Source organism: Melospiza georgiana, chromosome 26 (genome assembly GCF_028018845.1).
Source record: "Melospiza georgiana isolate bMelGeo1 chromosome 26, bMelGeo1.pri, whole genome shotgun sequence".
Taxonomy (NCBI): Eukaryota; Metazoa; Chordata; class Aves; order Passeriformes; family Passerellidae; genus Melospiza; species Melospiza georgiana.
In genome coordinates, this window is record NC_080455.1 from 3,214,784 (window position 1) to 3,241,778 (window position 26,995).

A 26,995-nucleotide genomic window follows, 5' to 3' on the forward strand; every position below is an offset into this window, starting at 1 on the left:
GCCTCACGCCGGCCCAAGATGGCGGCGGCGCCCGAGAGCCCCGCGAGCCGCCAACGACAATAGAGGGAGGGACGGGACCCGCCGCCCCCCCGGCACCGGCCGCCCCTCCCCGCCGCTCCCGCCGCCCCCCGCCCGCCGCACCGCGCCCACGCCCCCGGCCCGGCCCGGCCGCCGCACCCCGCCCCGGCCGGCCCCTCTAGCATGGTGCGGGGCCGCCGCCGCCTCGTCCTCCGGCTGCCGACATGGGCGAGAGGCTGGAGCTGCGGCTGAAGTCGCCCGTGGGAGCCGAGCCCGCCGTGTACCCCTGGCCGCTGCCCGTCTACGTGAGTATGGCCCGGCCCCACACCTGCCCCGCGCCCTGTCAGCGCCCCCGGCCCTGCCCCGGCCCTGGCAGCCGCCGGGCGATCCCTCAGCGCCGGCCCTTCCCGGGATCCGTCGGGATGATCGCCCCCCGTGAGGGAACCCTCCCGCAGCCCCGGCCCCGGGTGCCGCCGCTGCTCGCCTGGAAGTCAAATCCCCAATTTCATTTTATAATTGGTTGACTAAACCGAAGGGCGGGGAGGAGGAGGACTGGTTAATGAAAAGTTTTCGTGTTTTCCTCGCGCTGGGCTCGTGTAGCTGGTTAATAACCGGTGCTGCTGCGAGCGGGGTGGAATCCAGGGATTCTGGATGGGGGAATAGCGCTTAAATTATGGATGGTCTCGGGTGGTCGTGGGGACCCCAGGACCAGCCGCAGAGGGGGAATAAACAGCGGCCAGCGGCGCTTGTGGGTCTGGGGCTGCCGCCAGTTCCCCTCCAGCCGTGCCCTTGGAGCTCCCCTTTTATTTATCCCGAGTAGAATTCGAGCCAGCCGCAGTCCTCGTGCTTCCAAATAAAATGTCACTTGTCCTTGCTTAGCTACCGCGCGGCGTTTTCCCCTAACTTGCCTGACTTTCTCCCGAGCCCGGACGAGCGATGTGTGACCTTGATAACAATGTCCATGTTCAAATTAGTGACAATCCCACGAGAGGCGAAAGGCTCCGGGGAGGGTATTTTTGGATGTGTGTAGGCTTCCTATCAACCCTTGAGCAATTTCTCTCCCTAACTGCGCGTAGCCCCTCGGAGCACAGTTTGCAAAGGCATAAGGTCTCTCTATATGTTTACTTGGCGCAGGCACTGTTGATTATCCCTGCGTTCCAGGCTGTGCTGTTGTACGTGAGCCGTTTCCCGGCGAGAACACGCTGGGACGCACAGGCTGGGGCAGCTGATACTGCTGATGTTGTTGCTCGCTTTTGGCAATCGCCGCTTGTGTGTGAGCGATTAGGGATATATCGCTCGTGGCAGGGGCAGACGGCTGCCTGCTCCTATCTGCCGCCTGCCTTTCGGGGGCTGCCGCTGTGGCCGTGCTGCTTTTCCAAAACATCCTCCATGCAGTGCTGTTCCCGGCGTGTCTCCCAGCACACACACACTGGTTAAGCGCAGCCTTTCCTGTTTGGGCAGCTCTGTCAGTGTTGGCGGGCGCGCGCTCCGCTCAAATTGTCAGAAACTGAAAGTACAAGCGATGACCAGCTTCGGTTTTCCTCGCCAAATATTAACTCGTGTCCCCCCCCTCCCCTCTCCGAGCGGGTTGTGTGAAGCGGAGGTTAAAGATTACGCGGGATAGGGATTGTTCTGGGAGGGAGGGATGGTTTTATGTCTGTTCACAGAGATTACTACGGGGTTAAAAACCGAAATACCGACCCCCCTGCCCTTTATTTTAGGGGTGAAACGTGTGTTTTGCAGCATGGGAAATAAGGATTTAGTTGATTTGGGGAAACTTGAGCAGCTGGTTTTGAGGATGGCAGAATAAATAGAATTTTTTCGCAGTTAATCAGAAATGCGGATGGTAGTGGTGGTGGTGGTGGGCGGGGGCGAGGGGGCTGTCACCCCCTATGTACTGCGAAATACCACAAACCCCAAACATCCTGCCCTTAACCCGTCCGCTCGGCGCTGCCAGCCTTTCCAGAGCCATTCCTGAGTGGATGTTCCTCCGGGAGCCGGGCAGCGAGCGGAGCGGAGCGCTGCGGCCGAGGCGTGCTCGCACACACGCACTCCCCTGCTCCGGCTGAGCCCTGGGGGCTCTGCAAACAGATCCCCGTGCTCGTGGCAGCGCTTGGCCTGCTGACATCGTGCTCTGCTGAACGGCAGCCGCGCTTTCCCCGCGCTGGCGCGGCCCCGAGCTGCCGGCAGAGCCCGGCTCGCTTTGACGTAAGCAGAACATTTCTTAGTTTCACCGCCCGTGCTGCCGAGGAAGCAAGGTGGGATAGCCGAGAGGAGGGAAAATAAAAATAAAAAAAAAAAAACACACCATGCTGATTCAAGGAGTTTTATTTAGCAGCGTTCTGGTTGCTTCCTGTTGTACTCTGCGCGATGTGTTTTTCCGAGGGAAAGGGAACGGGAAACTCAGGTTATTTTTGGTGAGAGCAGCAGCAGTGGTGCGGAGTCATCTTTCCCAACATCCGAGGCTCCGTAGTGTGAACCTGCTGCGTGCCCGGGCTCCGCGGTGTGATGTAACCCTGCCTTGAGTAACTTGGCTATTTTTATGCCCTTACTACATCTTAAATTAGCGGCGTCAGTGTTGCTGCGTTGAAGGCTGGTCTCTCCCATTAATGGACGCCTGCGTTAATACCGCGTCTCTTTATTGCTGGGCTGCTGTATAATAGGAAAAGTGGGGTCTCTCCAGACTGCTGAGCCCGGATAATAGCCCGGCTGACAACCCGGCGCTTGTTGGGATGCTAAAAGAGCCGGGGAGGCTGATGTGAAACATGTATTTCCCTGCGAGTCTAATTAGGGCCGTGGGAGGAGAGAGAGCGGCGGCGGTGGTGCAGCTCCAGCCTCCCACTGGCTCCCACACAAAACTGAAAGTGCGGCTCCTTCCCCCGCCTTCCGCCGCCTCAAAGGAAAGGCCACGGTGCCCTAATGAAGCCGTGGTGAGCCGTGCTGGCCGTGCCACACTGCGATGAGTAAGTTGAATAGTGCATGGTGAGTAATCTCTCCTCATGACTCACAAAATATTTTCTGATGTTGACCTCTGTTTTTGTGACTGCCCCGCTTAATCAGAGCTGAAGTGAGTGTACTCTTTTGTGGGCTGGTTAACTCCTCGGCTCCCACGTACCTGCCCCACTTTTTGCTGGTGCCAGGTTGACAAGAGACCCAGGGATATGGTGTTAAAATTTTAATTTTGGCACTACGAAAGATACAGGCCTGGATAAAGGAAGTATTTGGGTGAGAGACCAGAGTTAATGGATCTAACTGGTCTTAAATAGGCTACTGGCATTTTCAGTCACACTTCAAGTGTTGCTAAGCATATCTTGGTACTCACATTTACATCTGAAGGGTTTAAGGAGTGAAGTCCCCTTGTGTAGTTTTAAGACTTGCAGATATTTAGTTGTTTCCCCTGAGAATTTTTCCTGAAATGGTTCATTCTTGTCTCTGACTTCTACTATTGTTTAATTTGAATATGAATCAGGTTTAAATTGGAGATTTTTTCGTTTTATACCACAGTATAAAGTGAAGATTTTTCATTTTATACCACAGTAAGGCCTGCCTGCTCTGTGAGGTGTCTCAGGTTGTACTTTGAACTCCTGACAAGTTCCTGTGTAGAATGGCAGGCTGCTGTGTGTGCAGGAGGAGAAAGGGGTGGGGGTGTTGTGGGGTGGATCAGCTCTACAGCCTGGTCTGGCAGGGTTCTGCTGATAAATCTGTGGCACCAGGGAGGGATTGCTTGCACAGGGAGCTGAGCAACAGGAGGTTCAGAGCTGCTGAAGCTGATAATTGTCACCAAAATCGACGTTTGCTGGGCTGCACCCTATTGCAGCAGAGAGTTGGTGAATGTGGAAAAGCCTGTTTGCAGCGTGTCAGAGAGAGGAAGGACACTGTGCTTCATTCATTTTGCTCTCCTTAGGGCCTGCACTGCGGGTTGGCAGTGCTCAGTGCCACTGGGCACAGGAGGCACAGGCAGGTGCTGAGGGCTGTGCAGGGCTCTTGTGGCACCCTGTCCTGGCCCTGCTGCCTGCTGTGTTCAATAGGCTGCCAGTCCCTTCCAGGTCCAGAATGAGCCATGTGCCTGTTGTGCTGTGATCCCTGCTGGGTGCCATTCCCTTGGAAGGCCCTACAAGTGTCCATGTGCATCAGGTTGTTGTGGGTTGTGTTCCCCTCTCCCTGTGGGATTTGTGGGGGCTGAGCTGTGGCAGCACCTGGGAATCCCAGTAGGGTTGTGCTCTGGGTATGGGATCACAGGATCATGGAATGCTTTGGCTGGGATGGGACCTTAAAGCCCATCTTGTTCCACCCCTTCCACTGTCCCAGGTTGTTCCAAGCTGGCCTTGGACACTTCCAGGGATGGGGAAGCCACAGCTGCTCTGGGCACCCTCTGCCAGGGCCTCACCACCCTCACAGCCAAGAATTTATCTTCTGCCCTAGTTACCATATGGTAATACCAATTTTTTTTTTTATCTACCAATTTTATTCCCTTCTTCCAGCCTTTGACTCTGTCCCCCAGGAATGGACAGTCCTGGTTGTGCCACTGTGCACATATTACCAATATTACCAGGGTGAGGTGCCTCTGCCCTGAGCTGCTGGAGCTTAAACCTCCAAATCAGCGCCTGTGATGAGAAGTCTGGCTTGAATAATTAATTTATTTGTTTGTGTTCCTCATTGTTACTGCTGACTTTCCACTCAGCTGTGATGGCAAGAAAATTCTCATTTTCTAATTGAGTGTTGTCAGAGCATCACCCTGCACCTGGAGGTGTTTGTGTGGCTGCTACTGGCAGTAATGGGATGCAAGCTTCTTACTACTAGATTTTATACAGGTGGGAGGGTGCAGGGTGTGGGTTTTGGTTATTTATATTTTTTCCTTATCCAGCTGATACCATTCTGTCACCAAAGGAATGTGCTGTGCTGGGAGACCTCAAGGGCGGGGAGTGTTAATGAAAATCACAGCCCAGAGGGGATTGTCACCTTTGAAATTAAAGCTCAACGGTGGAGATGAATAACAAACCTTGTCCGAGAATTTAATCCTCTTTTTTTGTGCGTTTCACTCAGCTTTCCTGGGAAGAGTTTCTGTGCTGCCTGCCTTTGACTTCCCAGCCATGGAGGCAGGTGTGGCAGTGCCATAGGATGGTGCTGTAGGTGATTTTGGGAAGGAGCTGAATTGTTCCCTTGGGGTTGGAGCTGCCCTGCTGCTGAGGGTGGTCCTGTGCATCCTTCCCTCTGCCACAGACCCCTCCCGTGGGCTCCTTATTCCACACCCCACCGCCCTGCAGTGGGATGAGCTGATGGAAAACACATTTTACACGTGCTCCTTGCTTTCCTCTGGCAGCAGCCTGAGCTGGAGGGGGAAGGTGAAGCCCCACTGATCCTCCCTGTGGGTTGGGAGTGTTGGTGCCTGTGGGGTAGCTCTGGGAACAGGATCGCTGGAAAAAAAATGTAGCAGTGAATTCAGAGGCGGTCCCCCGCCCTGCTCTGTGAAATGTGAGTCAGGCTCTGCCCGGGGCAGCCGGCCCTACAGAGGAGGCACAGGAGGAAACTGTTGCTCTGCCTTTGCCAGGCAAAAACCTCCTCACCCCCTGAGTAATGGCCCAGAAATTCGGCACAGTCCGGGGGGGGGGGGGGTTTCCCTGTTGCTTCAGCTTGTTGGGAAATGCTTGTGGGGATGAGTAATCACTCAGAACAAGCTTGTCTGGGGAAGGAAAGGTTTGAACATTGAGCGCAGTTCCGATTTCTCAGCACCTCTCTCTCTCTCTGTCTGCCCTCCCCAGTTGTAAAAACACCTGGAGTGGGGAGAGCACGCAGCGTGAAGCTGGGAAATATTGAAATATTGACTCAGTCATTTCAGAAGCACTCGGGCTCCTGTGCTGCCCAGCACCTCACACAGCTGGCACTGTTACATCATTTCCCTGCCCTTTTCCCCAGTGCCAGAGGGACTCAGGGATGTGCTCCTGGGGTTCACAAGAGCCCTGCAGCGTTAATTGTGCAGCACGTGGGCAGCACAGAAGAGCACTTTCCTTCTGGGCTTCACCCTTTGAAGCAGAACTTGCCCTGAGTGACAATCGGTGCTTGTTCAGTTCTCCAACTCCTTTGTTCCAAGCCCTGACCCACTGGATACAAGATAAATCATGAGTTCAGTTAACAGACATTTTTTTTTGCCCAGTTTGAAAAGTGAAAGTTGGTCTCTTGTCTTGCATCTTAAAGAGCACACTAGTATTTATTTTTTTATATAACTGGTGCATCTGAAAGGCAACTGTTGAAAGGCAGAGTAGCTGTCCAGGATTGCTTGTTTTCCCCCTTTCATTCATCAGCAGATGAGTGAGGATTAATGTTCCTGTCCAGGCCAAAGTTCCAGCCCAGGCAATTCAGATTTATCTACCTAAAAATTCACCCATCAGCTCCAGTTGGACACAACAGTGAAAGCTTTCAGTGTGCCAAGGGAAATCCATGCCCCCACGTGCAGCTCCAGCTCTTGTCCTTCGTGGCAGCCTTATTATATATGGAGATGATTATCCTTTCAGGGCTCAGATACGGGACTGAGTTGTGTTGCCTCTGGGAATTTAGGCAAAACATCTTACCTCTTGGTATGTGAGATTTATGGGGGATTTAATCACCCTTCTCCCCAGACATCCATATGTCTACTTTTGTACTCTTCCTTCTTTCTTTTCCCCCTTTCTCATTGATTTGCTTTTTTTCCTTCCTGCTTTGAGTTAACCTTTAACTGTCTGATTAAAGTTTTGCACTGTAAAGATCAACACAAGGACCAGAGGTGGGGTGATTTTTTTGTGGCTTTTATCACATATTGATAACCATAAATTGTCTCAACGTATTTTTGCTTCAATTGCTTTCTCCTTCCTAACAGAAGGATCCACAGAGGGAGGAAAAGTTCATGTTGGGAATTGTGAACATATTTACTTTCATGGTAATTATTAAAGACAAAACTAACTCTGAAGAGGAACAAGAAATAAAACTGAATAGGAAAGTTGGCCACATGCTGCTAGAGCTATTGAATCAAGCAGGGACTATTTTTAGAGCATAGGAAAAGGGTGAGTGTATTTTACAGCAGGAAATGATGGTTTCATAGATAGGAGCAGATCAGTGAATAACGAAAAAGTTCCTGTTCAGAGTATTTTGTTTTGGTTCATTTCACGAGTGAATGAGAGTTTTCTAAACATTTACACTGAATGGACTTGGTAGTGTTGGATGAACAGTCTAAGGAACTACTGCAGACAGATAAATGAAACATTGGAAAACTTTTCTGAACCAATCCTACAGAAAGTTCTGATATAAATTTCTTAGTAAAAATGAATGAGTTTTAATAGTGCTTGTTATTTTCTGTGTCCTGTGAAGGCCAGTTTCCTGAGGTTTTGTCATTAATGTGTCATTTACTTTTTGGAGCTCAGCAATATTAATATTTGACAATTGTAAAATTCTAACAAGTGTGAGCTTTTGAGGCTTCTCATTCATTCCTCAGTGGGATTCTCACTGGGCTGGTTCCCACATCCCACAAGACCTGGGAGATCAGGTGCTGGCTCAGGGTGGCCTCTGACCCCTGGAGCTGGGTTTGGAGTCTTTGTGGATCTTGGCTTCCACCCCTGCTCATTACAGCAAACACTCATGTGAAATTCTGCAATCTGTGAAGAATGTATTGTAATATTGCAGGGTCATTTATAAGTCTAAAGCAAAAACTTGTGGAAATTGTTGGTGGCTGGAAGTTGATGTTTGCTGTTCAGAACCTCTACTGGATCACTGCTCTGCTCCACAAGTTGAAGCTTAAAAAGGAAAACCCATAATATATATGGGTGTGTATAGATATATATATATATATTTTTGGTACCAAAACTCCATGCCCAGTGAGCTTCAAAAAGAGCACAAAATTTTCCTGCTAATTTCTGTTCTGTGGAATATTTATGTGTGTTAAGTAGGAACAGAATTTCTGAGCTGTCCAAGCCTGAGTTATCTTTACAGAATATAAAGTGGTTATTTAAGCTGTTGTCTCACCAGTTTTCCCTGCAGGAGATGGGGCTCAGGCTGTGCCAGGAGCTTCCTCCCAGCTCCCACCGAGGCTGTGGGAAGACCCTGGGCTTGAGAAGGAGATGGTGGCTGCTTCCAGCACCAGCAATTTTGGGGCTGTGTGTTGATTCCTTCCCCTGGGTTCAGCGTGCAGGGTTGTTTGTGGCAGTGGGGATGATCAGAGGTGCCTTGAGCTCTCTGTGCTGCAGGGGTGGGGTATTTCCCTGCTGGTGCAGCTTTTTTGTGGCTGGGACACCTGCAGGTAAAAGTGACTCTTGTCATCTCTGTTCCCTTGTGCTGAGCTGCTCTCACCCTTGGAGCAGTGGTGGAAAGGGAACTGAGCCAAAACCCCACCAAGGTTTGGTTTTAGTTCAGGCCTCCCCTGCCTTTGCTGTGTGAGAGCACAGGGACAGAGCGAGAGGTGACTTTTGGGGAAGTGGTGGCAGGGCAGGTGGCTGGGTGGGGTTGAATGGCTGTGAAAGGGTGGCAGGGCTGCCTCCTCTGCCCCAGGGAGTGAAAGCCCAGCAGTCCCAGACAAACAGTGCTGGGTTCACACGGGCTCACCACAGCCTCTGCCCCCTGCCTGCAGCTGCCCTGGTGTGGGCAGGGTGTGCCACTGCCTGAATCCCACCTGGGAGGGCAGTGGGACTCAGCAGTGAATGCTGATTTACCAGAATCTCTGCATTCCCCCATGTATTCTGTTTATGTTATATATTCTAACATAAACATTATTTTAAACTGCCTTTCTGCCTAGTGGAATTGCTTCTTTTGTCTGGCTCATCCTGCTGTGGCTGTCCTGTGTGCCTCCACCACTCCTGCAGGCTGATTGCATGTTAATGGATTGAGCCAGCCCCTCCTGCAGTACCAGGGGAACCATTCCCTCCTGCATCTGTGCAGTGTCCGTAGCAACAGTTGGGATTGCTGTGTGCAGAGGCAGAGCTGCTTCTGTGCTTGGAGCAGCAGCAGTGAAAGTGCAGTCCCTGGTGCAACCATGCTAAATGATTATCCAGAGCAGTTTGGATCTTCTTTCTCAATGCCTGTTTCCTTTGTTAGTTTATTTTGGACCTTGGAGCAACCTTTTCTTTTTTATTTAAATGTCCTTATGTAGCCATTAAGGAGGCCATGGTGACCACGATGTTTTCCAGTTGGTTTTGTGTGACAGTAACCTAGAAACTACCTCAGGCTTGTCTGCCTCCTGCTGTGTGGGAGATGGGCTTCCAAATGCAGTCTTGGGAGCTCTTCCTTCCCTGGAACTGGGAGGAAAATATGGTTACAAGGTGTTCTCTGCAGGAGATCTCTTTTTATACATTCTAATAAAAATGTATTCTTGTGAATGTCCCTGTGCTTTCTTGATTAAGGGAATGACAGTAATTGGGTGGTTCAGAGGAGACTGATCCTTGTCTCTCTTGGTAAGAAAAACTGCTATGGTTGTTGCTATGGGAGCTAAAATGGCACAATCTTGATTTGGGGTAAAATCTGGTAACATTCAACCAAGTCCTGCTATCCAATATGGAATACTGCATGGAGCAGGCCTTCCTTTCCCCTTTCCCCTTTCCCCTTTCCCCTTTCCCCTTTCCCCTTTCCCCTTTCCCCTTTCCCCTTTCCCCTTTCCCCTTTCCCCTTTCCCCTTTCCCCTTTCCCCTTTCCCCTTTCCCCTTTCCCCTTTCCCCTTTCCCCTTTCCCCTTTCCCCTTTCCCCTTTCCCCTTTCCCCTTTCCCCTTTCCCTTCCTGGCATTTGAGCACAAGGCAAACACCTGAAAATGCAAAGTGCTGGAAGGCAGAGCTGGCAGGACATGGAGCCTGAGATCCTCCCTCCTTGAGCAGCTCCTGGCTGCTGCAGGGCTGGAACTGCTTTGGCTTTTCAGACTCTTGTGACCCTCTTGTGTTCAGGTGTGTGGGCCATGGAGCTGCCCTGGGCAGGGGGATGTGCTGAGGGGTCTCTCTAGGGGGGTTAAGTGAAATTAAACCCTGTGGGAGGAGGAACACAAACTGGTGACAGGCTGAAATCCCAGGTTTGTGAGGGCATCCGTGTGCTGTGCAGAGTGCTGGATCTTTCCTGGCTCCCAGAAAAGCTGCAGTGGCTCTGGTTGCCTTTGCTGGTGTCCAGAGAAACCCTTATCATCCTCACCAGATGGAGGGAAGCAAGGGGCTTGAAAGAGGCACTTGTCCCACCAGCCTTCTGCAAGATTGATTGGCTTTTCCTAATCCATCTTTTTGATCTCTGCTCACCATCTTGTCTGCAGCTGTAACATCCTCTGCTTTGGATTTATGGACTGCTGCCTGGGGAGAGAGAGCTGCCACTGCAGGCAACCAAGCTGTTCTTTAAACCCAGGGGCTGGTGGCACTGACCTCTTTTGTTTTGCAAGTTAAATGGGTCATGTGGAGATCAGAATTTGGCAAATCCCTGTGACTTCTGTTAATCCACGAGTGGGGTCAGTGGCCAGGATTTGGGAGGAGCTGCTGTTACATTGGAGGGCTGGAAGTGTATCCAGGCAGGTCATTAAAAGGTACACATTGAATTATTTGTAACTGCCTTGTTTCAGCTTTGGTTTTCACACATCTGGTGGGCAGGGGAAAGCTGTGGGAGATCTGTCCTGCCTGCTCTGCCCCTGCTTGACCACAGCTGCTTTTCACATTTCTGAAGAGCTGCTTTGGTCACCTGGCCTGTTTTTAGGGGAGGAAGCACGGTCTGGTGAGCCAGATCTGGCTCTGAAAGGACAAGGGTTGCTTTGCTGTGGGACAGTTTAGTCTGGGCAGCCAAAGCAGTGCCCAGAAATGTTCCTGCCTATGAAGAGGAGATAAGGGCTCATAAAAGTCTGTGTGTGGTGCTGGGAGAGTGCAAGATTGAAAGGGTCTGAGCTGTATTTTGTTTTTTACAAGAACTGATCCATGTTTTCAAACCATTTGTTTGCTGCTCAGGTCTGCAGGCTTTTTGGGCTACCTTTTCACTACCTGTGCTGTGTAGATGATCAGATCTCACAAAGATTCCTCTTTCAGAAAATCATGGAATCCCAGGTTTGGGTTGGAAGGGACCTTAAACTCATCCAGTGCCACCCATGCCATGGGTAGTGACACCTTCCACTATCCCAGGCTGCTCCAAGCCCTGTCCAACCTGGGTGAGGTGCAGCTTGGCATGTGGGGAAATAAAATTCAGACAAATATGATGTTCACCCTCAAGCCCCAATTCAGGCTTACCCCAAGGCTAAGCACAGTTTCATAAGAAAAACTCAAATAAAAAAAGATGTAAATCTGGAAGGGCACTGGGGTGGTGATTTGTGCCTCCAGGCAGTGCAGGCTGCCCAATTTAACTGAACAAATTCTTGGTGTTTGAGGATGGAAACCAGAACATTTAAAACTGTTGCTTTAGGTTATAGATTCACTTTAGACTATGGATTGTTGCACTGGGGGTTAACTGTTCTGTCCAAACACACCCAGGAGTCTGGGATATGGTTCTGGAACACAGAATTAACTCAAAATATTGCCATTTAAGTATCTTAAGGGATGTTAGTTTGAAGATTTGATGTAACCAAAGCAGCCACACCTGGAGGAGGAGTGTAGGGGAATTACAGGGGGGCAGTTACAAACTGTTCCAACAGCCAACTTGTGGCAAAAATGTTGCCAACTCTAATTTGTACCTTACCTTGCCCTTGAAGAGTGTTCAGTAGAAATGTCTGATTTGCCTGCTTTTAGTAGGAATTTGGTGCTTTGTGGAAGAAAGTTTTGCACAGATTACTGAGCTGTGGCTGGTGCTGATCACGGCATGCACACTGTGATCTCTTGGGGTTATTATTGGGGTATTATTTGGGCTGCTTTGGTTTTCTCACCCTGGTGGCCAAGGAAGAGCTGTGAGTACTGCTGAGTATCCTGAGCTGGAAGGGACCCTCAGGGATCATTGATCCAGCCCCTGTCCCTGCACAGCCACCCCAAAAACCCCACCCTGAGCATCCCAAACACTCCTGGAGCTCTGGCAGCCTTGGCACCATTCCCTGGGAGCCTGGGCAGTGCCCAGCACGCTAAGTTCTGGTCATATTGGTGATTTTAAAATTTTATTTCACAAGCAAAGAATGTGATTATAGAAAAGGATAATGATTGCTTCAATCTACATATTTGGAAAGAGACTTGGGACACTGTCTTATTTGGCTTTCAAATGACACATTAGGGCTTCTCCTATCTGCAGGATACAAAAGATGTTTTTTATGAGAAGGTGAAGGGAAAGATTGAACTCTTAAAAATTTCTCTGTGGTCCAAACTCCATGGCCTGAAGGGTGACAGGAGTTGGTGTCTGTAGGAGAACACAGCTGTGTGTGTGAGGGACAGGAGAACCCAGCTCTGTGTGTGTGTGGGACAGGAGAACCCAGCTGTGTGTGTGAGGGACAGGAGAACCCAGCTCTGTGTGTGTGTGTGGGACAGGAGAACCCAGCTGTGTGTGTGTGTGGGACAGGAGAACCCAGCTGTGTGTGTGAGGGACAGGAGAACCCAGCTCTGTGTGTGGGACAGGAGAACCCAGCTCTGTGTGTGTGTGTGGGACAGGAGAACCCAGCTGTGTGTGTGAGGGACAGGAGAACCCAGCTGTGTGTGTGTGGGACAGGAGAACCCAGCTGTGTGTGTGTGGGACAGGAGAACCCAGCTGTGTGTGTGAGGGACAGGAGAACCCAGCTGTGTTTGTGTGGGACAGGAGCTCTGTGTGTGAGGGACAGGAGAACCCAGCCCTGTGTGTTTGTGTGGGACAGGAGAACCCAGCTGTGTGTATGGGACAGGAGAACCCAACTGTGTGTGTGTGTGGGACAGGAGAACCCAGCTGTGTGTGTGTGTGGGACAGGAGCTCTGTGTGTATGGGACAGGAGAACCCAGCTGTGTGTGTGTGAGGGACAGGAGAACCCAGCTCTGTGTGTGAGGGACAGGAGAACCCAGCTCTGTGTGTATGGGACAGGAGAACCCAGCTGTGTGTGTGAGGGACAGGAGAACCCAGCTCTGTGTGTGTGAGGGACAGGAGAACCCAGCTGTGTGTGTGAGGGACAGGAGAACCCAGCTGTGTGTGTGTGTGTGGGACAGGAGAACCCAGCTGTGTGTGTGTGTGGGACAGGAGAACCCAGCTCTGTGTGTGGGACAGGAGAACCCAGCTGTGTGTGTGTGAGGGACAGGAGAACCCAGCTGTGTGTGTGTGGGACAGGAGCTCTGTGTGTGTGAGGGACAGGAGAACCCAGCTGAGTGTGTGTGTGGGACAGGAGAACCCAGCTCTGTGTGTGTGTGTGGGACAGGAGCTCTGTGTGCTGGGACTCTGCTGTGCTCAGTTCCAGCTCTGGGGCTGTTCCTGGCTCCGAATTCTGTACTCAGAGTTGTAGGAATGTGTGGTTGGAGAAACCTGTTGTAAGAAACAGAAGGGTGAAGCTGTTCAGTCCTGCTGGCTGAAACTGCTCCACTTTTCCATAGAAAATGTTGGATGCTCTTTGACATGACTTTTGACAAAGTGTCTGCTTTCTTTCTGTTATTTTTTCCAATGAAATATCTTGGCAAAAACTATTGAACTTTCTCTGGGAACTCACGTTTCAATTTAAAATTCAGTGTTTAGGTTGAAGACCAGAACTCTGAAAAGTTCAGCTGGAGAGAGTTGGCTGCAATAACTCAGTGTGTGTTTAAGTTTGGTTTGTTTAAATCTTGTTGTGAAGAGCTTTGGGCAGTCTCAATAATTACTTCAGACTGCAACTCTTTACTTTAAATACTTTCCACATTAAAGAGATAAGGTTGGTTGTGAAAAGCTTCCATTTATGTGGCTCAGAAGATTCCAAGGGCCTCTCAGACAACATAAGTACAGGAACATTGGAAAGTACACAGAGGGCAGGAGCAGCACGTAGTGTGCAGGGAGGAGGGAGGGGAGCCTGGAGCAGGAGGAGGGTGAATGGAGCTGCTCTTTGTGACAGGGAGCACCGTGCTGGCATCATCTCATCTCGTGACTGGGAGCAGAGCACAGAGGCTGCTTGAGCCTGGGCCAAAAGGCTCCTGCACACGGGATTCCAGCCCTGATGGAGTGTGTGGGAGGCTCTTCCCCAGCAGCTTCCACTGCCAAAGCCCTGTGGGTGTCAAGAGTCCAGCGTGACACACGAGCACAACCTGCCTGCAACCTGACTCATGGGCACTGCAGCTGGGGAAAAGAATAGAAACCCTCTGAACTGAGCCCAAAACCACAAAATCAGAGCCCTGGCTGAAGGGGAGAAGCTTCAGGGCACCTTTGGGGTGCAGGGGGGGCTGTTGGCTGAGCAGGGTGAGGTTGATCAGCAGAGCAGGAGTCACCATCCTTCCTGTTTCCCTTCCTGTTTCCCTTCCTTTTCTCCTTCCTTTTTCCCTTTCCTTTTTCCCTTTTTCCCTTTCCTTTTTCCCTTCCTTTTTCCCTTCCTTTTTCCTTTCCTTTTCCCCTTTCCTTTTCCCCTTTCCTTTTCCCCCTTCCTTTTTCCCCTTCCTTTTTCCCCTTCCTTTTTCCCCTTTCCTTTTTCCCCTTTCCTTTTTCCCCTTTCCTTTTTCCCCTTTCCTTTTTCCCCTTTCCTTTTTCCCCTTTCCTTTTTCCCCTTTCCTTTTTCCCCTTTCCTTTTTCCCCTTTCCTTTTTCCCCTTTCCTTTTTCCCCTTTCCTTTTCCCCCTTCCTTTTCCCCCTTCCTTTTCCCCCTTCCTTTTTCCCCCCTTCCTTTTTCCCCCTTCCTTTTCCCCCTTCCTTTTCCCCTTTCCTTTTCCCCTTTCCTTTTCCCCTTTCCTTTTCCCCTTTCCTTTTCCCCTTTCCTTTTCCCCTTTCCTTTTCCCCTTTCCTTTTCCCCTTTCCTTTTCCCCTTTCCTTTTCCCCTTTCCTTTTCCCCTTTCCTTTTCCCCTTTCCTTTTCCCCTTTCCTTTTCCCCTTTCCTTTTCCCCTTTCCTTTTCCCCTTTCCTTTTCCCCTTTCCTTTTCCCCTTTCCTTTTCCCCTTTCCTTTTCCCCTTTCCTTTTCCCCTTTCCTTTTCCCCTTTCCTTTTCCCCTTTCCTTTCCCTCCTACCTACTTGGGCTGCTGATGGAGCAGGGGCAGGATCTGGGGGAGGTTTCTGTGGGAAATGGATTTGTAGAGAACTTTTAAAGTTTGATAGAAGGTTTATATAGGATGTATTTGTATTTAAACTTAGAAATGCCATGGAATAGGAGAGACATTGCTGAGAGAGAAATGGAACTAGAAATAAGTTTCAAAGGATGGCCTTACAAATAAGATTAGATACTTTAGAGAAATAGAACTGTGAAAGATGCACTGTAGTAGGACCCACAAGAGATAATTTTAGATTGGCTTTGTGGCCAATTTACATCACCAGTTTACATCACGCTGTGACAAAAACTGATAAGTCAAGAAATGTTTATCATGTATTATAATTAGGAAATAGTTTGTTTCCAATTGTGAAGGTGTGAATTATAACATCTGTATTGTCTCACCTTTGACATGAGACTAGAAATAGAATAAAAGTTCTTAAAACACCTCAGCTGTCTCATCTGTGAGTCAGAAAAGAGCATAATCCAACAGTTTCTATTCCATTTGCCTTTTGGTTGCCTCAGATTCCCTGCCAGTGCCATATCCACTTGCCTGCACACAGATGTGATGCCTGTTGCTGTTCAATGTCCTTTCTGATTAAATCAAACAGCCATAATAATGAAATGGGGCTGGAAGTTTCTCTAAGAAAAGAGAAGCTACTCTGTATTCCTTTCAGATATCTTTCCCCCTTCCATCAATTTTCCACAGCCAGCTCTGCTTTGAAGAAATGTAGGAGATCCTACTGGATTTATAAAAAAAAATAATTTAATTCTTTTGCAAGACTTGCTTGAGACCTTGGGAGCTTCTCTGCTCAGCCAAAGTCTGTTAGAGAGTGAAGTAAACTTGGGAAGTGTTTCAGCATGGGGAGTTCAGCAGCAGTAGATGGGGAACTGGTTTGGCTTTCTTTATTCCCAGATAATGTCACAAACTAAACTCAAAGGCCCCTTCTGCCTGGAGTTTCCATGTGGGGTTGTGCAAAGTCACTTAGATTGGCTGATCTGTAGTTGTAGATGTGAATTGTAATTTATTATTTCTTAGATTGATTTTTTAAAGTTTTTAACCCAAGACAAAAGAGTCTGTTATTTAGACAATTTTAGTCACTTAGAGGGATATTTTCATGAAGATCTGTAGGAGCAGGGGTCTCTCATGTGCTCTGCTCTCACTGCAAGTGTCCAACCCCAGAACTTCCTCCCAGGAAATGGTTCTGCCAGAATAAGCCTGAATTCACTTTTCTGGTCAATGTGCTTGTGTTGATAAAGCAAATTATGACCCTTCAGGAACACTGGGAGTTCACTGAGAGAGCTGGATCAGCCAGGGGGGCTCTGCTGGGATAATTCTGCACAGAGTGAAACATGAACATTTCTGGGAGATGTTTATGGATGAGCTGCTGTCCTGGGTTATTCTTACACTTGGCAGATAAGAAATGAGAAGAAAGAGAAGTTCTCCTCCCTCCTTGTCCCCTCCTTTCAGTGCACAGAGAAAAGAGGAGAGAACACATTCTCTTTTATTTGTGCACTGCACTGAGAGGCAGGAGCAGGTTTTAGTTTGATTGTTTCCCTGGTTTCTAGGCCAACATTTATCAGAGGAATTACCTGACATTCCTGGAAGACTGGGTTATGGATGCTGCTGTTTTCTGTAGGGTTTGGACTGTCCCAGCCCCAAATCTGTTCTGTGCTGTTTGGTGCTGCTGTGGCAGCAGCAGGTTGTTAAATGTGCCCAGGGCAATGCTCAGGCTCTGTGTGATCCATCCCAAATGTCCTGGCTACTGTTGTTGGCTGATTTTCCTTCTCCGTGTTGTAACTGGAATAATTTGGTTTTCTTGGCTTAGCCTTCCTTGTGACTTCTAGATTTGGGGTTAACTTCATCTGAAAAGAAGAGGTTTTTTCCTGGTGGAATAATATTCTCTCATAGCTTTAGCAGAGAATCCCAAACTGGTTTGGGTCGGAAGGCACCTTAAATATAATTTAATTCCATTTTCCACCATCCCAGGATGTTTCAAGACGCATTCAACCTGGCCTTGGGCACTGCCTGGGATCCAGGGGCAGTCACAGAGTGACACCCCTGATCCAGGTTACTCTGAGCACCCTGTGCCAGGGCCTGCCCACCCAATTCCTGCCCAATATCCCATCCATCCCTCCCTCTGGCAGTGGGAGCCATTCCCTGTGTCCTGTCCCTAACTCCCCTTTTAAAATTTCCTCTCCCTTCTGTTTCTGAGCCCCTTTAAGGCACTGGAAGGATGGCAGAGCTCAGAAATTCTTGCCTAATTGTCCTGAGATTTTTAACTAGGCATTAAAAAGGGTTGTGTACAAATTTATTGGAATGAGAACTTCTGCAGGCCTGGCTGATCCCAAGTGCATGGAGAGGTTATACAAGGGGAAATGTGTTTCCTCCTGAAAATAGGAAAGCTGAGATAATGATGGAAAATGCTTCAATTTGACTCAGATCATGTCCTTCCATGTCTTGAAAATGAGATAATCCAACCATTTGCTGTTATCAACCATCAGTGGTTTTCTTCTTTCCTTCCCCTGCCCCCAGTCCTCTGCTTTGTTACCTGTCTCTGCCCTTTGCTACAGAATTTCCCCTGGTAACTACAGAAATGACATTTCTGCAGCACAAAGCAAGGGAAATGATTTGAAGGAGCCTTTGCACTTGTATTTCTGGAAGGGCTGTAGATACAAGACTCTTAATTAAAAGGTCAAAGCCACTTGCAGAAACAAATGTCTAAATATAACCCCAGCTTGGTGCAGATGGACTCTGGTAACCAAGGCTGGATCCATCAATGTGTATGAGGAACTCCTGTGGCTTCCCTAAAATAGAACTTTTTTTGTACAATGCTGCATATAAATGCAGCTCCAAGAGCTCTTTCTTAGCATGAATTTGTAATAATTTGTGCTTCTGTTGCTCCTGAATAAACTCCCAAATGAAATCAGCAAACCTCAGTGTCTCACCCTGCTGTGGATGTGTGCTGCTCAGGGTTTGGTGTGTTTTGGCTTTCAGCTCATGAGCAGGGCTGCACATCCAGGCCTTTTTCTGTGTGCTCTGAGGCTGTTTTTCCTGCACTGACATCTGCTCCCACTGTTTATTGGCTGCTTTATTTTGGAAAGCCATTCCCTGTGCAAGAATCTCACTGCCCATCTGGAGCTGGGAGCCTGTGCCAGATGCTGGGCCAGGGGAATCAGCTGCTCATTGGGAGCTTGCAGGGAAGTACCTGCTGCATCCCAACAATCCCAAAGGCTTCAGTCCCACAATCCCCAGCCACACAGTCCTGACTGCAGGGAATGACAGAGAAATGGGTAGAATGGCAGTTCAGAGACAGTTGAGAAATATATTTCCCTAAACCTTATTTTTCCTTAGAGGGCTCATTTTGGTGTCTTTAACGGGTGGAATTCAAACACTCCTTTCCCTGTATGCTTGACACCTGTATCCTAAAAAACAATGTGTTGTTAATTTCTGTAAACTCCTGACAAATAGCACCTGATGTGTCTTTTTTCTCTGTTTAATTTCAGGACAAACACCACGATGCTGCTCATGAAATCATTGAGACAATTCGGTAAGTGCTGGCTGCAGCCTGCCTGGGACCCTTCCTGTGCTCACTGCAGCTCTGGGAGGGGATGGCTGGGCTCAGGACACACAGGAGGGCAGCAGTTGCCATTTAGCACCTCTGAGTTATTTTTCTAAGCTAAATTTGCTGCAATACAGAGCTCCCTACCAAAAAGATTTTTGTTTTGTCTTGCCATATTCCGTTCTGTTGTGAACAGAGTTCAAAATGAGTGGTGGTGCTCAGTTTAGTACTTGTGGCAGTTGGTATTTGAGCTGTGGACAGACAAGGTTAAGGGAACATCCTTGGCTTGATGTGTTATGTGCTGATCTTGCCTCTGCCCACCCTCTCTGTTTCCCCTGTTGCTGTGATCCTGCAGCATTGGGGTTGTTTGGCAATGATCTCCCTGTAGCATTGCTCCTAATCCTGCTGATAGAGTTGGAACAGCGTGGGGAAAATGGGAGGATAAAGGTGAAAGACAACTGAGAGGAGCAGGAAGTCAGAGGATTTCCCAACACAGGCTCTCAGGACGTGACTTGCTGTTATTTCAGCAGGATTAGGAGGGGACTTGCCAAAGAACAACTTTTAATAAATGCTACACGAATTCCCCAACCACCTGAGGGATGAGGATGAGTTATCCCCATTACAAAGCTGCTCTTGTTAACTGTTGTGGATCCTCACAGGCTGCCCTTGGCTCAGCTCAGGGCTGTGTCTGCAGCAGGGTTTAGTGCTTGGGTGGTGCAGATACAGCTGAGGGAGGAGCTGTTTTACCTGCAGAACCACCTGAGCTCAAAATCTGGTCACAGATGGCAAAGGCAAAGGTAGCAGTGAGCCTTGTGTGCTGCCAGTGTGAGTGTGAGAGAGAAAAGTGCTTGATACCATCACTCACATGCCTCACAGTGCCCACATCACTCACATGAAATCAGCATTTCCCATGGTCTGGGGGCAGAGGATGTGGAATGAGGCTGGAGCTGAACATTTTCTCCTAAAGGAGTTTCTTTTTCTATCTACAAAGCGCTGCCATGGTGCTGCCAGTTTGCTTGGACTGGTGGGGATAAGATCCTTGGGGTTTTGTGGCATCATTTTTGGGCCCCTTTCCAAGGGGCTCACAGGGGGTGGCTGCAGTGGTTGGTGCTTTCTGTGCTGGATGGAGGCAAAGGGAAGCTGTCTTAGGAAGCAGTTGGGTCAGGTGATGTTTCACAACTGTTTTCTGGAGTGAATTTTGTGTCACAAGTGCTGTCTTTGCCTTGTGCAAAGTGCCCACAGTGTTGTGAAAGTGTTGGTGAGAGAGTGCAGGGAATATCCCAATATCTCTTTATCTCATCAGGCAGTGGAATAATGGAATATTCCTGGACACAAGGATCCAGCTGCTGACTGCCTGTTCCTGGGATTTAAGAAGCACCAACCACTCCAGCCACCCCTCTGAGCCCTGGTGCTTTTTGGGGAGATGTGAAATACCAGAAAATGGCCAGCCATGCATGTCCAAGTTCAGGTTTTCACTGGCTTGTGTAGTTATTAGTTATTAACCATGTGTGAATCAGCCAGAAGGAACAGAACTGTTGGATCTTCAGTTTTTATTCACCTTTTTAATAGTGAAGAATGGAGCAAAGTTCATGAGGAAGAAATTCTGTGATTCCTATTGGAATTCATCCTGTGATGTGGGTTTTTCTGATGCTGACAGTGCTTTCCAGTTTGATATTTGTGGAGGAAATTTGTGTGCAAAGCTTCTGTGGCTTTTAAATTGCTTTTGAAGGGAATTAATCTTCCTCCATTGCACAAGTGAAGCTCTCTCCTGTGAGCTGCCATTGTTGGATGCACTGCAAGTGGGAATGTGCTGCCCCTTTCTGCTGGCCACAACACACAGGGCTCTGTTAATTCAGAGTATCAAAGGGGTCTTTTAGCAAAATAACTTCTAAAATCCTGGTTTGGTTGGGTGTGTAAGGTGTGAGAGCAGTTTAGTCACTCCCCAGGGAACATCCTGGCACTGAGTGGTTGGTGAAAGGTTTTTGGGCTGCTGTGGGAAATGTCTTCTCCACATTCTGCCTTGTCAAAGCTCCCTGCAGCATCAGAATTCTTTGGAAATGCTGCACTTCTGCATTTTCTGTTAGATTAACATCAGCCATGACTTTGAGTATTTTTAGACACGTGGAATACATTTATCACCTCATTTTGAAGCTTTATGCTCCTGCCAGTGTCTACAGGCATCTTGCTGTTTATTCAGTACAAATGTGAACTGTTGCAGTTTCCCATGGTGTCTGCCTTATTCCTGAATTCCTGTGAGCTCCCAGGGCTGCTGCAGTGTCCTCTTCATGCAAAGCACTCCAAATTGAGACAAATAACCTTATTACACCTAATTGGCAATACCTCTATTCATTATTTCTTCTCTCCTTTTAGGTGGGTCTGTGAAGAAATCCCAGATCTCAAGCTTGCCATGGAAAACTATGTTTTAATTGACTATGATACAAAAAGGTGAGAGGAATGTTTTTGTTCCCAGCAGGAGTTGAGGGTGTAGTGAACCAGTGTGTAACTGGTTATTCTTAGACACTACCAACTGAAGTTTTCTCTCAGAACTGGCTTCAGGCTCTGCTGGAGTTATTTTGGTAGGAAATGTGTAACAGCAACATTGGCAAAGGCAGTTGGATTAAGGACATAATTGGAAACTCCACGAGCTCCAGTGCAGCTCTGCTGTACATTGAATTACTCACTGTGAAACAATGATTGGTATCTGCACCCTTGGAGCAGGGCCAGGTTGGGAATCTCAGTGGTTCCTGCTCCTGTAGTAACCAGGAATTCCTGTTCTCAGCAGGCCAAGGCAGAGCTGGGTGGCAGAGGGAGCTGCACCTTCCCCTCCCTCCCTCCCTTTCCTTCTGGTTGAGGGCTGAATTAAAAAGTGAAATTCCCAGGGAGCAAGGCCAAGGCCCGAGTGGGAATTTCAATGGTTCCTGCTCCTGCAGAAACCAGGAATTCCCATTCTCAGCAGGCCATGGCAGAGCTGAGTGTCAGTGGGAGCTGCACCTTCCTCTCCTTCCCTTCCTGCTGGTTGGGGGCTGAATTAAAAACTGAAATTCCCAGGGAGTATGGCCAGCATGGGAATTTCAATGATTCCTGCTCCTGTAGTAACCAGGAATTCCTGTTCTCAGCAGAAGAATCTCCTGTTCTCTGGGTGGCAGAGGGAGCTGCACATTCCCCTCCCTCTCTTTCCTGCTGGTTGGGGGCTGAATTCAAAGATGAAATTTCCAGGAGTGTTGTGGGCAGCTGGAGGGGTTCTGAGGTGCCTCAGCTCCATGGAGTTCAGAATTAATTATGGGATATTCCCCTTCTGGGAGAGGCAGATCCTGAGCTGTGCTGTGTCTGTGGAGACTTCTGAGGTTCTGTGCATGGATTTGGCTCCACTGACACTGGGAAAAGGGAGGATGCTCAAGCTGCAGTTTACAAAAACCTCCCTGGTTGCCTTCATGGGAAAGACTGAATTTATCCAAGTGCACAGAATGATTAAACTGTTAGAAGAAAGTTTACTGATGAAACTGCGTTAGTGTGAGCAGAATCCCAAAATAGCCTGAGCTGGATCCCACAAGGATGATCAGTGGAGCCCTGTCCCTGCACAGACACCCCAGAAATCCCACCCTGAGCACCCCTGGGAGCTCCTGGAGCTCTGGCAGCCCTGGCACCATTCCCTGGGGAGCCTGGGCAGTGCCCAGCAGCCTCGGGGAAAGAACCTTTCCCAACCTAAACCCCCCCATCACCAGATACTTCTGTCATGATCTACTTAAGGTGTTTCTCCCTTTTCTCTCAATTTTCATGGTTTCGTTGAAAGACTTGTTAGTCTCTGCCTTCCTCCTGGAAAATGCAAAAGGAGTAATCAAGGTCAAGCATCCCATTAAAATCCATTAATTTGGATTTGTGGATTACTCACAGCAGCTGCATCACTGTATTTTTGTGGTTCTGGCATCCTCACTGGGTGTGTTTCACTGGGGACCATCAGTGTGGTTGGCAGCAATGCTGAATAAAAGGAAAACCTTTCTGTTCCCCAAAGTCACCCCCCCACTATCTTCCTGCATCTTTTCAAGAAAGTGAATGGACTGGAATTCTGGTAAAGATTTCAGTCTTTTTTCTTCCTTTGAAGAAAATTTGTTGGAAAAACCCCTGGCGGCAGATGGGCTGAGGCAGGGATGTGAAGGAGAAGCAGCAGCAGGCTATGGAAATGCAGACAAACCCCATTGCAGCCTCTTCCTTTTTCCAGCATGGAAACAAGCACAGGCAGCTGGGAGAGCTCCTGGGAGAGGTGTCCTGGCCTGTGTAGTGACCCTGAGGATCAAGACAAGATCTCAAGTGTCCCTTTTGATGTCCCCTTGCCAGCTTTGGGAATGCCCATGGTTAATGATGTCACTCCTTGCTGTAACTTCTTGTGTTGTTTTTGCTCTGCTCTGTGGGTCTGGTTACACAGCCGTTGATGTCCCCAGGAATATATTTTCTTTCCTGGCCTGAGATGAATTGATTTAATCCTCTCAGTTTGTGTCATTAGGGCATCTGCTGGGCTGACCATAATCCCAGGCAGCCCATGGAGCAATCCCTGATGGGTGATGCTTTAGGCTCTGTGCTGGCTCTGAATGCATTTTCAGTCCCAGGGTGAATTTCTGGAAAAGCATCTGCTTGTCTCAGGACTGATTATTGTGGAGAGATGACAGCAAAAAGGAGGAAAATGTACACAGCTCTTAAATTTCTGTGCAGCTGAAAATATGGAGAAGAGGTTCTGAGAATACAGAAGTTTACCAGGAAAAAGGGCTGTACTCAAAGTATGACTGAAAATAAAGGAACTAATATTATTTGTCATGTACTCCGGGTCTAATGGGGATTTTATTTAAAGGAAACAAAGACTTAAATCTATGTATGTAATTACATATCCTGAGGAAAGCAAACCCTAAATAGCTACTAGCCAAGAGGATGGAAAAGCACAAAATTTCACCTTCAAACCTGCCTGTTTTGAGCTGCCCCTGTGTTCTCCCCCCAGCTTTGAGAGCATGCAGAGACTGTGTGACAAGTACAACCGAGCCATTGACAGCATCCACCAGTTGGTGAGTATTGAATTTGGCTAAAACCTGCCATGGTTTTTGTGTGCCACCTTTGAATTCAGGTAGTGAACAGCAGCAGAAAGCTGTGACTGCCTCAGTTCTGCATCATTACTCAGTCCAACATCAGTTCAGTGGGGACAGCAAAGAAAAAAGGATTTAACAAACCTTTACACCCACCCCAACTCTATTCAGTGTTGTGCTTTACATTGCCAATTGGTTTTTGCATCTCTTTAAATTCCCATTTATCACCTGTGAAATTACCTGTTAATTGAGGTGTGAGAAATGTGATGCTCCAGGAACAGCCTGGAACTTCCAGTTTTTGGGGCGCTTGAGCTTGATATTAAACGTATTTTCTTGATCACACCCGGGCAGTCAATGAGTTAGTATTGGAAGGATATTCCTACAGAAAGAAAGGGAATTAAACGCCACTTTTTGTTCCCAAATTCTCCTCTTCGTTGTGCATTTCTGGCACTGTTATTTTGGCACTTGGAAACAGCTGACATATCTTTAGGAGGAAGGAAAGGTTCATCTACATTTAACACAGGGATTTCTCATATAGATTGACTTTAGCACAGGGAAATCTGTGACTTATGGGTACTTAAATAATCCATATGAACTCTCCTGTGTGTTGTGGAAGTGATCCATGGCTTAGGAATTTCCTTGCCACAGTTCAGCTGCTCTGGCCTGTGGGATCACTGGCTGAAGTAGAATGTAATCTCTTTTCAGGCCAATTTAATGAGCTTTTTGGTTCTCTTACCCCTCAAAAAGGTTGAACTGGAGGAAGCAAAACCTGAACAATGAATAATGTTACTATTCTGCTTAACTTGAAAGCATAGGTGGATTTTTTTTCTCTGCTGTGTTTGTGGGAATTACTCGAAATATGCAATATTATTGCAGCAGCCTTTTTTTCTGGGATTTTCTTAAATATTTTGAGCCTTAAAAACTTGTCCTTATTCGGATTCAGGCACCTTCATGTCTGTGTTGGTTAATAGCTGAATATTAGCAGCGATTCAGCATTTGCAGTTGCTATCTGAACTGGCAAACTTGATGAGTTTAATTTTTTCCTTCCCATTTGAATTTCACAGGAAAGTTTAGGAGGGGTACTGGAATTGCCCTTTTTTGGTTTGTTTTTATCAAGGGGAGATGCAGACATTTTTAAAACTTAACAACTTTTCTGCTTAGCGTGAGTTTTTTTCTGAAGAAGAAAGGAAGCTTGATTTCCATCTCTTTCCTGCCACTCCCTGTCTGAGTGCATCTGATCCCTCCCATGTGACAGCTCCTGGAGCAGAATTAACCTGTTCTTGTGTTGACAGTCAACATCAGTTCAATGGGGATAGGAAAAAGGAGTCAACAAACCTTTACACCCACCCCAAAGTGTTGCACTTTACATTGACAATTGTTTTTTCCATTTCTTTAAATTCCCCTTTATCACCTGTGAAATTACCTGTAAATTGAAGTGTGACAAAGTGCAGAGCAACTGCTGCTGTGCAGTTTCTGTAGAATCACGGAAAGGTTTGGGTTGGGAGGGACCTCAAAGCCCATCCAGTGCCACTCCTGCCATGTCAGGGACACCTCCCACTGTCCCAGGCTGCTCCCAGCCCTGTCCAGCCTGGCCTTGGGCACTGCCAGGGATCCAGGGGCAGCCCCAGCTGCTCTGGGAAATCCATTCCAGGGATGGATTCCACAATTCCTGATTCCCAATCTCCCACCCAGCCCTGCCCTCTGGCAGTGGGAGCCATTCCCTGTGTCCTGTCCCTGCAGGCCTTGTCCCCAGTCCCTCTGCAGCTCTCCTGGAGCCCCTTCAGGCCCCAAAAGGGGCTCTGAGCTCTCCCTGGAGCCTTCTCTTGTCCAAGTGAGCTCTCCCAGCACAGAAGCAAAGCAGATTATTTCAGTCCCCAATTCCTGGTTCCAGCCCTGTTTCCCCAAGAACTGAACACATCTGAACCCATTTCTGTTCTCACTGAAATCACGGGCACTGCTGAAATCCCCTGGCTTCAAGTCACAGGGCTTGGGATCTGCAAGGGGCTCTGAGCTCTCCCCAGGGCCTTTTCTTGTCCAGGTGAGCACCCCCAGCTCTGCCAGCCTGACTCCAGTTCCATTCCCTGTTTTTATCTTTAAGCAGCAGCTGCAGCCCAAGCTGAGGGTGAGGGGCTAGGAGGGACCTGTCCCTCATTCCTCAGTGGGTTTGGTGCCACTTCCTTGTCCCCACTGTGGGTTCACCCTCATTCCCCTCATGAGAAACAACTGTTGACTTGGAATATTTAAAAAAGGTTTATTCAACCTTAACAAAAATACAACAAAAGGACTCTCTAAGGGAAAATTCACAGCACTGGGAACTGCCCCTGGTGCATACCACATGGCTGGTTCATCTTCAAGATTGATGCTCAGTCTTTTATACCCCTGGGGGTTGCATCAACCCTCCCAAAGTCTGTCTGTCAGCTCTTCTTTGCCATTTATCAGTGGAGACTGCTTTGTAACTGGATTGGAGGTCAGGTATTGCCATGCTGCACCCCCTGAGCACCCCCAAGCTTTTCCATTCCCAGCTGCCTCATGCAAGAACACCTGTGCAGCCTTCTTATACTTGTCCTAGGCAACCCAGGCTGTCTGATGGTCACAACACAGGGGGGAAAGGGAACTATGGGAGAACAGAGGACATCTAAACTACAATAACATAACCATACATCACTGTTATAGATGGATAAAGAGATGATTTGCTCTAACATAACCATACATCACTGTTATAGATGGATAAAGAGATGATTTGCTCTTGCAATTAAAATATTGTGTGAATATTAAGTAAGGCTTTAGTGATGCAGGGGATATTTGTCTGTCACCTGTTGTTGGGGTCTCTTGCTTGTCAGAGTGACCCCAAGAAAAGTTGGAAAGTCTTTTCCCAGCCCAGTGCTTGAAGAAGGAGTCAGAGCTCTTCATTTCTCGGTCTCAAGGTTGTTTATTGTATCTTATCTATAAAATTCATTCTCCTGCCCTGCTGGATGGAGGTCCATCCAGCAGGACAGTTCCAGGCACTCTGCCTGCCCCCAGGGCAGTGTTATGTCTTTATACTAAAAACTACATATACAATATTTACAATAACTTTCCAATACCTGTCACCTCTGTTAGACAGTGAGCTTCTACTCTAAACCAATCTAAAAGTGCCAACATCACAGCAAAAGATGGAGGCCAAGAAGAAGAAGAAGGAGAAAAGCTGGACATGCCCAGATTCCTCCATCTTACCCCCCTGAATCCCTATTCTAAAAACCCCCAAATCTACTTTTTTCAACCCATGATAAATCAAGTAAAATGATAGTGAAACTGTTGTGGCTTGCAGATCTTCATC

General features: G+C 48.3%; 1 protein-coding gene across 4 annotated transcripts in view; it reads left to right on the top strand.

Moving 5' to 3' along the window:
• Positions 1-224: 224 nt before the first annotated feature.
• The window catches only part of DOT1L (DOT1 like histone lysine methyltransferase), a 93,455-nt gene continuing 66,684 nt past the window's right edge, over positions 225-26,995 (top strand). For all 4 annotated transcript variants that reach the window (XR_009115583.1, XM_058040669.1, XM_058040667.1 and 1 more), the window contains exons 1-4: positions 225-323; positions 18,558-18,601; positions 20,984-21,058; positions 23,598-23,661. Coding sequence is in view for 3 of the 4 variants with exons in the window: in XM_058040669.1 (XP_057896652.1) it covers positions 243-323; positions 18,558-18,601; positions 20,984-21,058; positions 23,598-23,661 (264 nt within the window). In the remaining variant the exon portion in view is untranslated. The remainder of the gene's footprint in view (positions 324-18,557; positions 18,602-20,983; positions 21,059-23,597; positions 23,662-26,995) is intronic.